Source organism: Chrysochloris asiatica, unplaced genomic scaffold (assembly GCF_000296735.1).
Source record: "Chrysochloris asiatica unplaced genomic scaffold, ChrAsi1.0 scaffold00010, whole genome shotgun sequence".
Lineage (NCBI taxonomy): Eukaryota > Metazoa > Chordata > Mammalia > Afrosoricida > Chrysochloridae > Chrysochloris > Chrysochloris asiatica.
The window spans coordinates 37474286-37489230 of NW_006408528.1; the positions used below are offsets into that span (position 1 = coordinate 37474286).

Genomic DNA, 14945 nt, shown 5'->3' on the forward strand with positions numbered 1-14945 from the left:
TTCAAATGAAATTATATTTTTCCATTTGGTTCAAGCTGATGGTCCCTCAGTAGACACATTAATTATTAAAGTAGACTCCAGTGGTTATAAGTCACTTACTATATATTTTGCTAAGTTCTGTCCTTTGGGCCTAGAAGCTAAAAGAATATTTACTTGAACAGCTGTGCAAACTTCTGCACCAGGAGAGGCAGAACTCAAGTTACTACAATGAGGATGGTCATCACCCAAACACAGAAAACTGACAAGGATGCGAAGAAACTGACATGGCTGGTGGGCGTGCACATTAGTGCAGTCATAATAGAAAACACTGGGGCATTTCTCAAACAGTGAAAAAGAAAATTACCTTATGAGTCAGCAATTCTACTCCTAGGTAAATACCCAAAAGAACTGAAAGCAGGATCTAAAACACAAACTTGTACACAACATTCATAGCATTCACAATAGCCAAAAAGTGAAAACTACCCAAGTGACCATCAACAGATGAATGAATAAAGGATATTCTACAGCTAAAACAAGGAATGACATTCTGATACAGTAATAACATGAATGAACCCTGAAGACATTATGCTAAGTGAAATTTCTTGTTGTTGGTAAGTGCCATCAAAATGGTTCTGACCCTGTAGAGTTTCTAAGGAGCAGCTGGTGGGTTTGAACTACTGGCCTTATGAATTACAGTCTAGTGCTGATGCTATAGACCCACCACAAAGTCCTAAGTTTTCTAAATGAAAAAAGCAGTAACTCAATGAGACTCCATACTGAAAAGTGAAGCTTTCTAAACCTCATTTCCTGGGAGGCATTTTAAAAGCTCTCAGTATGGTGCTGAGGTGGGGATTCTGCAAGGTGAGTTTCAGCAGGCACAGTGCACCTCCACCCACTCACCCCACAATCACAATTCATGGGGCAGAAAGCTTGGGGAAAACACTCCTGGTTCTCAACCTCAGGGCTGGGTTATCAATGTATAAAAACAAACTAAGCAGTTACCACCCACATGTCTGCCTAGCACTAGCAGTCTTAAGAATAAATAGTGATGAGTGCTCTGTTCTACATTTTAGTTTCTGGAATAGGGGTCTGAAAAGCTTGCAAGTGAACATCCAAAGCACAACAGTTGGTTTCTAGTTAGTCACCTGGAGCAACAGAGGGAAGAGAGTCAGGAAGAAGAAGAGGATAAAGCATGTGTGGCTGATTTCCTCTATGAGCAACTGCTCTCACTGCCATGTGACCAGAAGAACTGGATGGTGCCTGGTTACCAGCTGATCCGCAGGAGAAAGATGAGGCTTTCTGCTCCCGTAAAGATTTACAGCCTCAGAAACCCTGTACAGGGTCGCTATGAGTCAAAACCGACTCCACAGCACACCACCACCACAGTTAACAAACATTTTGATGCAAGATTCCATAGACGAATCTTTATCAAAAGGGATAAAATGCAGAACACAAATTCAAAATTTCATGGATTCTGGACTTTCTGGACCAATGGATGGTAGATGAACCCCTGAAACTACTGCCCCAAGATAAGCTTTAAATATTAAACCAAAATTATTTCCTGAAGTTATTTTAAAACCAGACAATAAATTTAAGCTCATGGCACTTAACAAGTTTAAAAAATTATCTGTTTTGAGCATTATGCCCTTTTAAGAACTATAGCGCTGTGGGTTAATGAGCTGGACTGCAAAGTCGGTCGGTCGTTCAAGCTTGGAAACCCTATACAAGGTCGCTATGGGTCGGAACCGACTCGATGGCACTTAACAATATAGGAGTCCTGGTGTGGCGCTGTGGGTTAATGCACTGGGCAGCAAGGTCGGTTTGAACCGCAGGGTTAGTTCAAACTCACCAGTCGCTCCTTGGAAACCATATACAGGATCCACTGAGTAGGAACCAACTCAACTTAACAGCAATTTCGCTATGAGTCGGAACCGACTCCACTGCACACAGCCACCAACAGCAACTACATATAGGATCAAATTAACAAATGCAACTAGAAAGATTAGATAAGAACCTTAGGGGGTCAGCGAGTTTTTATATTAATGAGGGAGGAACAACTCAGAAAAGAGGTGTAAAAACGGTTGCACAAGAAGAAGAATGTAATCAATGTCATTAAGTTGTACCTGTAGAAACTGTAGAATTGGTGTATTTTTGCTGTGCATATTCTCGACAACAACAAAGCAAATAGAATTTGTTGCTGTTGTTATGTGTCATTGAGTCGGTTCTAACTCATAGCGATCCTGTACAGGGTTTCCAAGGACTGTCTGGTGAGTTCAAACCGAACTTGCAGTCCAGCGCATTAACCCACAGTGCCACACCAGGACTCCAAATAGAATTGAGAGAGAAAAATAGCGATGAGTGAATACAAGGGCTAAAGCACGTGGACTGGACCATGTAGAAGACAGTCCAAGCGATATATGGACGGCCAGTTTTCTTCTTTACCCAGATCTTGAAAGAGTTTGAGAATCTCGAGTGGTGGGATCGGGATCCTCGGGCTGACAGCGCCGAGGGGAGGTGGGGGCGCGCGGCATCTCAGACCGTCCGCCCGGGAAGCGGAGCAGAGCGGCCAAAGCATAGGACCCGCCGGGCTCCGGCAGCGCTCGCGTGGGCACGGTCTGTAATGGAGGCGCGGGTTCCTATGCCCGGCCGGGACGCATTCCCAGTCTGCACTGCCTCTCGGGGCGGAGCCCCGGGGCCCAGGCGCTGGGCCGGGTAGAGCCCTGCACTGGGAACCCGGCGGCCGCTGGGAGGCCGCGCACTTACCCGGAGCCTGGGAGCGCCGGCGCGGCGCGAGCCGAGCGGTGAGGGGGCGGACGCACTGCTCCACGCACTGGAGGGCGGCGGCAGGGGTCACTCGGGAGAGCCAGCAGAAAGGACGATCGAGTGTACATGCATCGCGGTCCGCGCCTCCAATTCTAAACGCTCCTAGCGGCCTTTCGGGCGGCGGGGCTCGCACACGTGCGGCGCACCGACGCGCAGCAGCCCGGGTGGCCCCGCCCTCAGGGCGGAGTCCTCTCCTTTCCGTCGGCCCGCCCACCAGTCCCTCCCGAGAGGCGGAGCCTGCGCTCCACCTCCGGCCCCAGCCACCGACCTGGTATAGGGGAAGACTTGGCTGCTTTGAGCCAGTTAGAAACCGAAGAACGGCCTTGGGCACTTGTGTGCTAATCTGCATCTAGTGTCCTTGCCAGCGGCGGGGTGGGCAGCTCACGGGCCCATTCACCCGGGACCTTGACAAAGGCAAAAAATTGCTTATCTTTTATCAAAGGTCTTTAGACAGTCTTTGTTGTTAAGTGCCATCGAGTCGGTTCCGACTCATAGTGACACTGTATAGGGTTCCCAAGGAGCGGCTGGTAAGTTTGAACTGCCGACCTTGTGGTTCAAACCGACCTTGTGATCCGGTGCTTTGTCCCACAGCGCTGCACTAGCAAATACGGTATGAATATAGCTGCAATCTCAGACGGTTTCTTTCTATATAGTTTTGACCCTGTCTTGATACTTTCCACCAGCCAGAGAAGTGAAAAGAATCACTTTAGAGTCTTGATTGCAGAGGATTCAAGAGCACTCATTTTCCTTCTCTGATTTATCCCTCTTGTGCTGGACAGCTTCGGAAAAGGATCCCTTCAAGAAAACTAATTATAGCAAGTAAGCTCGTTTAGTAAAGAAAAATAAATTCTTCATCCCATGCTCTTGAAACACGTTCCCCAATCAAAACCCAGCCCCTAATAGTAATCGACTGGAAGAGATACATACTTGTGTCCATTCCAAAGAAAGGTGATCCAACCGAACGCTGAAATTATAGAAAAATATCGTTGGTATCACATGCAAGTAAAATTTTGCTGAAAATAATTTTAAAACGGTTGCAGCAGCACATCCACAGCTGCCAGAAATTCAAGGTGGATTCAGAAGAGAATGTGATGTCATATGATCTTTGCTGAAAGCAGAGACTATCAGGAAGATTGATTCTGATTTAACAGCGACTCTACTACCATAAGGACAGAGTTGTTGTTGTTGTTGTTAAGTGCCGTCGAGTCGGTTCCGACCCATAGCGACCCTGTACAGGGTTTCCGAGGGTGTAAATCTTTACGGAAGTAGAGAGCCTCATCCTTCTCCCGCGGAACGGTTGTCGTTTCGAACCGCTGACCTTAAGGTTCGCAGCCCAATTCGTAACCACTACGCTACCAGAGCTCCTAAGGGCAGAGTAGAACTGTCCAATAGCGTTTCCAAGGCTGCAATTCTTGATGGAAGCAAACCGCCACACATGTCTCCCACAAAGCTCCTGGAATTAAAAGAATTTGTAAAAACAAGACCAACCTTACAAAAAATATTGAAGTGAATTATTTGGACAGAGCGCTGACGTACATGAAAATAATATCACTTACACATTTGGACAGAGCGCCGACGTACATGAAAATAATATCACTTACACTTACTTAACCCAAGGAGCTCTGGTAGCGTAGTGGTTACGAATCGGGCTGCGAACCTTAGGGCCAGCAGTTCGAAACTACCAGCCGCTCTGCGGGAGAACGATGAGGCGTTCTGCTCCCGTAAAGATTTGCAGCCTCGGAAACCCGGTACAGGGTCAGGGTCGCTATGGGTCGGAACCGATTCGACGGCACTTAACAACAACACTTAACCCAGATCCAGATGTATTCAAAGTAAAACAGATCTTTGTTTGTTAAGTGCTACCGAGTCGGTTCCTACCCACAGCGACCCTGTACAGGGTTTCCGAGGAGCGACTGGTGAGCTTGAACAGCCGGCCTTGCAGTTAAAACCAACTTTGCCTCCGCACTTTAACCCACAGCGCCACACCAGGACTCCAAAATAGACTTTGTTATGTGCTGTGGACCTTGTACAGCGACCCTGTATAAGGTTTCTGAAGCTGTGAATCTTTACGGGAGTAGAAAGCCCGGTAAAAAGTAGAAAGCTCCGCAGAACAGCTGGTAGTTTCAAACTGCTGACCCTGATGTTAGCAACCCGATTCGTAACCACTACGCTACCAGAATTCCTTAAAACAGACCTACAAGACTGAAAATAGAGAACCAGAGCTACTACCGTTGCAACAACAAAAAACCCAAGCAATTAAAAGAGGGAATAATGTATTAAAAAACTTCCAAATGAAGAAGGAAATAAAACGGATTTCAAGGAAACGAATAAACAAACGAAAATAGACATATCTGTAACCCTAAAAATGTTATTGTTGACTCATAGGGTTTCCGAGGAGCCGCTGGTAAGCTTGAATCGCCAACCTTGAGGTTCAAAGCAACCTTGCAGTCCAGTGTATTAACCCACAGCGCCACAGAAGGACTCCTCCAGTTCCTTTTGTTCTCTGTTATTAAATGTAAGTAGAAAATCAAAGGTATAATTTTAAATATCAATTTGTGGTGGGGAGAAATATCCTCAAGTATATAAGTAAGGGCTCCAATGAAGTGGAGGTGACTCTAGCGTGGTTGTTATGGATTCCCCCTCTGCTCTAGAGAGGTTGGTGGTGTTGGGTTGGAGGGTGTCCTGCATCCGCTCCCTGAGCTGCAGCCCCGACCCCCGGCCGGCTGGGGGAGCCCTAACGCAGGGCCGGTGGCTGCGCGGTCCGGGTCTCTCTAAGCCGAGAGGAATAAACCAGCGAGACGGCTAGAGGAAGTTACCGTGGCATCTAGCCCCAAAGCTACAGAGGATTCGCTGGTCGCTGCCATTGCTGACCGGAGCCGGACTCCACAAGCCACGCTGGCTTCCCATGGAGCTCAAGACGCGCGCACGGGCGGGATGCTCTTGGCAACCGAGATCGACGAGCCGCCGGCGTCCTCGGTGAGGCAACACGGCCCTCCCGAGGTAGGTGTCCTCGGTGTCCCCGAGTAGTTGGAACTGGTGGCCTGGTGAGGTGGCACCGATCTCCAGGGGACGTAGTCCCAATGAGGTGGTTTGGGGAGGTGACTTTGGCGGCCCACGGGAGATGGCCCTTTTGACTTCAGTGAAGTAGTCCTTGCCACTCGAGTGAGGTGGTCCCAGAATTCCCGGGGAGGTGGACCTGACGGTCCACTAGAAGTGGCACAGACCTTCCGGGCAGGTGTTCCTTTTGGAGCTGCATGGGACGACTCTCGGGAAGCCTCCCCTGAGAAAGGGTCTGGAAGTGCTCTCCCATCTAGTGGACGCGCTCCGGGAACCCTGTATAAACGCCACTCAGTGCTTCAGTCTGAATGTTTGTCACACTTGTTTTCCTTCTAGTACTGCCCTGAAAGTGCGGACCAAAGGAAGAATGTGGAGGAGAAAAGTAAGCCAACTTCAAACACCTGAGCTCTTTCTGTCCAGCCCTCCCTCCGAAACTCCACCTGCCACAGTTTGCTTCAGAGACGGGTTCTTAGCTTGTTTGCTGTCTTTTAGATGGAATATCTTCTCTGCACACCATGCTTGCGTAATACTAAATACTGATTTTCATTACACACATATTTTGTAAAACATAGGATGCTTTGGAGACGATCACTTCCCGACTTCTGTTTAGTGCAGGGTGTGGGCTCACTGGAGACTTCTGCCGACATACAGGAATCATAAGTGGGAGTCATACAGTTATTTACTGCTGTTACTTCATGCTGTCCTAGTCTATTTCAATGTGACAGAGTAGAACTGCTCCATAGGGTTTCCTAGCCATAAGCTTTCTGGGAGCAGATCACCAGGTCTTCCTACTAGATGGGTCACACTGCCAACCTGTGGGCTAGCAACTTAGTGCTTAACCTTTGTGCTACCAGAGCTCTTTATCAACTCATTAAGTATCAGGAATTGGGAGGGGCTAGTGATCTAGGACAAAGAGCCCTGGCGCAGTAAGTTAAGTCTCAGCTGCTTAAGTCAGTGGTTCGAATCCATCAGCCATTCAGTGGGAGACACACATGGCAGTCTGCTTCCCTAAAGATTATATAGCCTGCTTGTCATTTTACTTTCCTGAGTTAAGCACAGCCAGCGGCTACAGGAAATTAATGAATCTTCAGGGGCTTTTGAAGTGAAATATATTTGGAAATGAGGTGGAAAAGCATGTTAATAGCTGTCCTGTCAAGAGGTCTTGGGTTCTGACCACAGCAAACAGAGACTAAACAGTGGGAAGAGAAAGACTGCCTATATTACCATGTGGCCTTAGGTAAGGCGTGATCCTTAACATTCTCCACGGATGTACAGTCTGTCTGAGAAAGAAAGCTCTAAGTAGTCCACAGCACTTCACGGTCATAACTATTCCAGCTCAATGACTTTTTCCTTGACGATTTGAGAGTGCCCTATGCCTTTTAGTCAAACCCTTCCCTTTTCTACCTTCAGCCTCTTCTGATGTTTAGGTAGTCTCATGCCTCCTGAACTGTCATAGATTCTGATGATAGACTTTTTTCTTTACCCTTGGTGTGCCATTTGGAGTGTTCTTTATAAAAAAGAGAGAAAAAGATTTAAAAAAACAACCTCCCATATCATAAAGGTGCCATTTTGGTAAATGTCATCATTTGACTAAGAATATACTATGCTGCATTTAAATGGTTGTATCTAGAGAACATAATTAAAGAAAAAAGTGAAGACAATTTACTCCCCAAAGTAGCAACCTTCGGTTCTGACTCATTTTGTTGTTGTTGTTAAGTGCCATTGAGTCTATTCTTACCCTTAGCAATCCTGTGTAGGGTTTCTGAGGAGTAGCTGGTGAGCTTGAACCTCCGATCTTGTAGTTCAAACAGCTTTGCAGTCTGGCGCATTAACCTACAGCGCCACACTAGGACTCCATAGCAACCCTATATAGGGTTTCCAAGGCTGTAAATCTTTATGGGAGCAGAAGGCCTCATCTTTCTCCCGCGTAACAGCTGGTAGTTTCAAACTGCTGACCTTGAGGTTAGCAAACCAACTTGGAACCACTATGCTACCAGAGCTCCTTCCCCTATATAATAGTGATGGAGTTTTATATTAATAAAGTTTGATTACATTCCTGCCAATTCTGTTCATGTTTGAAGAAGAAAATAGAGTATGGATAGAGTTAAGCAACATGGATTTTAGTTCCATTTGCAACCTTTTAAAGTATAGGCTGGAGCAAATATTATAATTGTTATAATACCTTTCTTTTTATTCCTTATTGAAGTTTTTTTTTTTTTTTAACATGTAAATAGACACATTCTAGAGTAAGTCAAAATATTTGATACTATAGTTTCCGTTCATGCATGCAGACAGAACGTGTTTAAACATGACTTTGTGATCTGTGGAGGGCTGCAGACAAGTTCTCTCAGTAGTGCACTTGTCTTAGTCACCTTTCTTGTTAAGTGCCACTGAGTCGGTTTTGATTCATAGCAACCCTGTATAGGGTTTCTGAGGAGTGTCTGGTGGGTTTGAACTGCTCACCTGTGGTTAGCAATGCAGTGTCTATCTTGCATCGCCATAGCAGGATTCTATAAAAAAAGGTCCAATAAAAATTAGTGGCTTCTAAGGGGATCTGCTGGGCCAGTTCAGTTAAAGGCAGAGAGGTCAGTTTAGAAGGTTATGGTGATTGTATTGTGGTCTCCAAAGGGTATTCCTGATAGATTTTCTGAACGTACACAGGATGATTGTAGGGGCTTAGTATGAAGAAGTTTTAAGAAACTTGAAAACTGCATTGGTGATAAAAAGGCCAGGAAAACTTTTTTATATCATGACAATACATCTGCTCAATCTTCGAGGGTAGCAAGGGCTGTCCTGTGAGAATTTTGTTGGGAAACTTTACCCCAGCTACATTACATCCCTGATCTTGTGCTTTCAGATTCCCCTTTGTTTCCCAAACGCAAAAAGAGCATTTAAGAGGAATACAATTTGAGTATTTCAAATGAAACTGCTGTTTGATGTGGTGTAAATGGAAGAGTGCAGAATTCTTTTGGGAAAGGTTAGAGAGATGGAAACACTGCCTTCAGAAGTGTATAGACCTAGACGGAGGATATGTCAAGAAACAATAGCTTCACATTTTGATATATTTGTTTAATAAAGGTTTCCATGATTTTATAGCAGGCCCTTTTTATGTACCCTCGTATGTTCTTACCTTTCATTACTGTTTCCTGAAAGCTTTGCATTTTTGGTAAAGAGCCAACTACATTAAGGGACATATTTGTCTAAGGAAGAGCAGACGTGAATCCCAATCATGTTGCTGCCCTGGAGGTCTTGGTTGTTCACCTAATGCACATCCTTTTTATTTTATCCCCTACATCAAGAAGGACCAGTCCTGGGAAAAGGATGTCATGTTTGGTAAAGTGGAGGGTCACAGAAAATGAGGAAGACCCCCAACAAGATGGATTGGTACAGTGTCAGCAGCAATGGGCTCAAACGTAGCAACAATTGGGAAGTTGGTGCAGGACCGGGCAGTGTTTCGTTCTGTTGTACATAGGGTCGCTACAAGTCTGTACTGACTTGATGGCAACTAATAATTACAGTAACAACAAAGCACTACTCAGTTGGGGAATACCAGGAAATGTAATGACTACATATTGAAATGGAATTAGCCACTGTAGCAAATTGGACACAAACTCCTGGCTTTCTTAACTTGCCCAGGAAGAAGGAAACCATGAGTAACCAGAGCAGAATAGCTTGTACACAGAACAGATACTTCAGAATAAAATGTATCTTAACACACTAGGGTAGAGTGGGGAGAGAAAGATATGGCAGCCAGCTGTGGGTCATGTTGCTCCTCCGCTCTTTGCCTAGACACTGCTGTGGGTCTTCAGGGTTCCCAGGCCTACATGGCATGTTCAGAAAGGCACCTTGGCCCACATGGTCAGCAGACATGCAGCTAGAGACACTGGGAAAGAGCAGTACCACAGTGGTTATGTGCTGTGGAGTCAGTTCTGACGCATAGTGTAGGACAGTGGAAAATGTTTCTTTGTCTTTGAAATGTTCTATGTGTGTACTGGAGTCCTGGTATGTCACTGTGGCTTAATGCACTGGACTACAAAGTTGCTTTGAACCGCAAGGTTGGCGGTTCAAGCTCACCAGCTGCTCCTTGGAAACACTATACAGGGTCACTATGGGTTGAGACCAACTCAATGGCACTTAACAACAACAATGTATTTTCTTAAATTTATTTTGTTTAAGCAAAAGTGTAAATGTTTTTATTTATCTGTTTGAATCTTACCTCATTCTACAATGAATTGGTAGTAACATATTACTTAAAAAGAAAAAGAAAAAGAGGAGCCCTTATGGCTCAGTGAGTTAAGCATTAGGCTACTAACTGCAAGGTTGATGGTTCAAACCTACCAGATGTTCTGAGTCCTAGTGGCTATGTAGGATAAGCACTGGACTGCTAACCACAAGAGCAGCAGTTCAGATCCACCAGCAACTCCTCAAAAGAAAGATGAGCCTGTCTACTTCCGTAAAGATTTATAGCCTTGGAAACTCTATACAGGGTCACTGTGGGTCAGAATCAACTTGATGGTTGTGGGTTGTTTGCCTTTATGGTACATGATTATAACTTAATAAGCATCCTGGCTAGTGGAAAAGCTTATAGAAACTTCAAGGGTAAAAAAATTGTTCGATGAAACACAAGAAATGATCTCATTTTAAGTACAGACTAAGAAGTGGACTGTTTGGGGAACTTCACAGACTCAATGAAATGAGAACATACACTATGCAGTGGTCCTCCCTCTCCGGGTGTTTGTTCTGTTTGAGTAAATGTTGCCTCTGCTCCACTATTCTCCTCAAGAATGGTTCCAGGGTTCTAAGTCATGTATGTTTGTCACGTGGGATAAATCCTGTGGGAATACTTGTCTTTTCTCTCTCTTTCTCTCTTTTGGTCAATGAAGCATTTTTAGTTTAGACCATATTGTTCAATGATTACATCAGCTAGTTTTATTTGGTCAGAGTACTGTATAGTTTTTTTCTTAATTTCTGACTTGGACAACTTTGAACAATGTCATTTGAAACTACAAATTGTTTTACTCTTAAATAAGAAGAATTTCTAACTCATTGGTCACCCTTTTCATTTTTTTCAGTACTTTTTTTTTTTTTTTTTTAATATTTTAAAGCCAGAGTCCTCTTTTCGTCCTAAACTCAATTGATTCTTGAGTTGATTAGAGTTGATACTTGAATCATGTGGGTCACAGTAGAACTGTGCTCCACAGGGTCTACAAGATCTAAACTTTGGAAGGAGATCTACAGATCTTTCTCCCAAGGCCCCCCACCCCAGGTGAACCCTTTTGGTTAGCAGTACAGCATGCTAATCATTTACCCTACCCAAGAACTCCATTAAAAAAAAAAAAAAAAATCTAGACTCTACCACCTGGTAATCAATTGCTTTTGAATTATGAAAAGGTGTTACTAATATAGTAAAAATGGCATTAATAAAATCAGATTTGACTTTTTAAGAAATAGATTCTTAAGCTATGACGCCTTCTGGGAAGCTGTAATGATGCGTTTGTGCCCACACTGCCATGTCAGCATCTATTGAAATTCCTAGTTACCAGGTTTGGCTTTAGGGATTTTCCTGGGCAGATTCACTGGACTCAGAATTCCTTTACTCGGAATTTCCTCAGAATAAAGTTCCTTAAGCATTTTGTAGTATTTGATTGATAGATTGCTTGGGTATTTTGTATGTATTTACTGGATTTGAATGATCAACTCTACTGCCTTGTATAACTTTTGTGTTTAACATCACAGTACCTACTAATGTTGAGTAATTCTTACTATTGTATTTTAGGTCCCATACATACGGCAGCTCTTGTTGGAAGTGAACAAGTCATCGAAAGTACAGATAATGGTGATCTCTCATCCTATGTGTCTGAGTTCATAGAAAAGGAAGTTGGAAATGACCTTAAATCTTTAAAGAAACTTGATATACTCATAGGACAGATGACAGAAAGTAAAATGCAGTTAGAAGAACAGGCAAGTATTAAAACTCATGGAAATAGTTACCAAAGTAATGAAAAGTGTAATATGAACATGGCCACAGGAAAACATAAAAGCAGTTATTACATATGGAATTTTCAAGCTATACTGTGACAAATAATCTAATTATTCAAAACTGTTTAACAGACTTTAAAGACACAGGATGTGCTATTTTATAAATTATGTAGAAGACAAACTATACCTACTGGCATATTTGATGTCCTGAAAACATAATGATACGTGCCATTTTTAAGTAGCTGTTAAAAAATTTGTTAAAAAAACTCATTGTAGTAAAATACATATAAAAAAGGAATTTCTACTTTAACAAATTTTAAGTGTACAGTTTAGTGACATTAATTATATTTACCATGTTGTACAGCCATCACCACTATATCTAAAAGTTTTTTATCACGCAGGAGGGAAAACAATAATTCCTAGTCCCTTCCCCTGCTAAGACAGTGATATTGAGAGTGCTTTTACAAATAAATAATTTCCTGGCATGGGAAAATGTTTAAACATTCACTTGAAACACTATTTATTATGCAAGATTAACAGCATCAAAAACCCTATGCAGGGTCACTATAGGTCGGAACCAACTCATTGGTGCTTAACAACATTATACAAGAGGGCTTCAAAAAGTTCATGAAAAAATTCTATTATCTTTTAATTCCATTTTTTCACAAACTTTTTGAAGTCCCATAAGGTATGTATTAGGAAAAATGTGAAAAGAAATATAACATTTTGATAATAATTTCTGGGTCATTGGTTTCAGCTGATTTGTTTTCTTCATATCTTTCTATGTTTCCCAGTTTTTCTTTTTACAGTGAGCATATATTACTTAAAACTTTTTAGAAATCCAATGATTGTGATTTTAAGAAATTAATAAATGGTTCTCTATACTGGCTTTGTAGGATAAGCACTAGACTGCTAACTTCAAGGTTAGCAGTTCAAACACACCAGCCTCTCCTTGGAAACCCTACACAGGGTCACTGTGAGTCAGAACCAACACGATGGCACTTAACAACAAGAGCAGCAAATACTTGAACTAGGACCCCTAGTTGCACAGTGTTTAAATACGCAACTGCTAATTGAAAGGTCTGCAGCTTGATCCCACCAGACTTTCCTCAGGAGAAAGATGTAGCAATTTAATTCCCACTGCCTTGGAAACCCAAACCCAGTTCTGCTCTGTGCTGAGGGCTGCTGTGCATTGGGATTCACTCCCTAGCAGTGGGTTTAGGGTTTACTTGTAATAGGGAGCTTGGGCTCATGTGTCATTGCTTGGGCTCATGGCTGCTAACCAGAAGAGTGGTGATTTGAACCCGCCAGCTGCTCTCCGAGAGAAAAGATCTGGCGGCGATCTGTTCCTGTAAAGATTGTGATGCCTGTTGTTAAGTGCTGTCGAGTCATTTCCGACTCATAGCAACCCCTGTATAGGGTTTCTAAGGAGCGGCAGTTAGCAGTCTGGTGCTTATCATACAGCTAAGGAAGGTTTAGGACTGTTTGGAAAAGTTTATCTAACATTTGTAATGGAAAACACTTTACCATCCCCTGGATAAGGAGCCCTGCTGTTGCAGTTGTTAAATGTTTGGTTTCTACCCAAAAAGTCTGCGGTTGAAACACACTAGCCACTCCATGGGAGAACGCTGTGACAGTCTGCTTCCTTAAAGAGGACAGCCTCGGAAATCCCACAGGCAGTTCTACTGTATCCTAAAAGGCCACTATAAATTGTAATGGATTAGACAGCACACAACAACATACTTGTAATAGTGTTTGTCAAAGAAAAGTACAACTACTAAATTCAATGTGGGTATGTTGATGTGTAAATGCCTGGGTGGTGCAAACAGTTTTGAGATTGGCTGCTAACCTAAAGATTATTAGTGTGAGATCACCCAGCAGCGTGGTAGAAGAAAGGCCTGGCAATCCGTGTTTGTAAAGATTACAGACCAAGAAAAACACTACCAACTGTATGGAGCAGTTCTCTGTACCGCACGGGCTGCCCTGAGTGGGAATCCACTTAGTGGCAGTGGGTTTGGTTTTGATGTTGGTGTGCTGTCCCTCCCCAGTCCCCTGAGTCTCCACATCTTGCAGTCTTTCTACCATCCCTACTGTAGTCCTGCCCTGTCTGCGTCTTCTACTTCTGCTGGCAGGTTGTTGTGGGCCCTGTTGGAGGAAATTGATGCCAGCCTAGATTGCTGCCATTGACTGAGTCTTCAGCCCTACCTGGCGTCCTCCTATGGTACCTTGTTAGTGCTTCTGCTACTCCCCTTCAGCTCTTCTAAATTCTCCCCAAGACAGCTACCCCATTCCCATCACCCTCCCTTCCCAGTCAGAAACAGCTGAAGCCTTCTAGCAGCATTTCCTCAGCAGTCTAACCCCAAACTCATTGCAGCCATTTTTACCTCTTAATTCAGTAGAGGATCAACCTAAGGTGGTCTTTATGCTCCAGATGCTACCTGCCACCACACTGAACATCCTTCTCACTTTAATCAGTTCATTCTTTGCTCCTCTTCCAGTTCTGTCCCCTCAGCATGTGGACACGTACAGATCTGTTCCTTCAAACATAAACAAACCCTCCCCTCGTGTCCTAGTAGGTGTCAGTTCCTTCCTTTGGCTGCCTAGCTTCTTCAGAAAGTCCTCTTATTTGATGTCCACTTCCTGATTTTCTTTTATCCTGTTGTAATAGGATTCATTGATGACCTCTGAAATATGGCCCTCATTGAAACTTACATTCTGCATGTCTAAAATTGTACTGATCCATTTCTTGAAATGCTTGTTTTATCTTGCTTATGGTACCACTTTCTGCCTATCACTGAAACCTAAAACCTGGGAGTTGTCCTACATTTCTCACCCTCACCCCATCTCTAATCTCCTTGGTCACTAGTCTGAGTTCTGCTTCCTTTCCACCACTTTAGTGGAAGTCTTCATTCTCTCTTGCATTTGGAGGTGGTTTGCTGAATAGGGTTTCTGAGGAGTGGCTGGTGAGTTTGAACTACCGACTTTGCAGTTTAAACCAACCTTGAGGTTGAGTGCTTATCATAGAGCACCACACCAGAACTCTCCATGGCTCCCTGGAAAATTGCTCCCCACTCTACAAAGGTTGGTACTTGATCTATGCAAGCAGA

At 43.7% G+C, this 14945-nt stretch overlaps 1 protein-coding gene across 1 annotated transcript in view; it reads left to right on the top strand.

Moving 5' to 3' along the window:
* Positions 1–3414: 3414 nt before the first annotated feature.
* Positions 3415–14945, top strand: part of RINT1 (RAD50 interactor 1) — a 30538-nt gene continuing 19007 nt past the window's right edge. Inside the window, exons 1-4 of the mRNA XM_006834405.1 lie at positions 3415–3439; positions 5579–5778; positions 6196–6241; positions 11636–11820. Of these exons, the coding sequence (XP_006834468.1) occupies positions 3415–3439; positions 5579–5778; positions 6196–6241; positions 11636–11820 (456 nt within the window). The remainder of the gene's footprint in view (positions 3440–5578; positions 5779–6195; positions 6242–11635; positions 11821–14945) is intronic.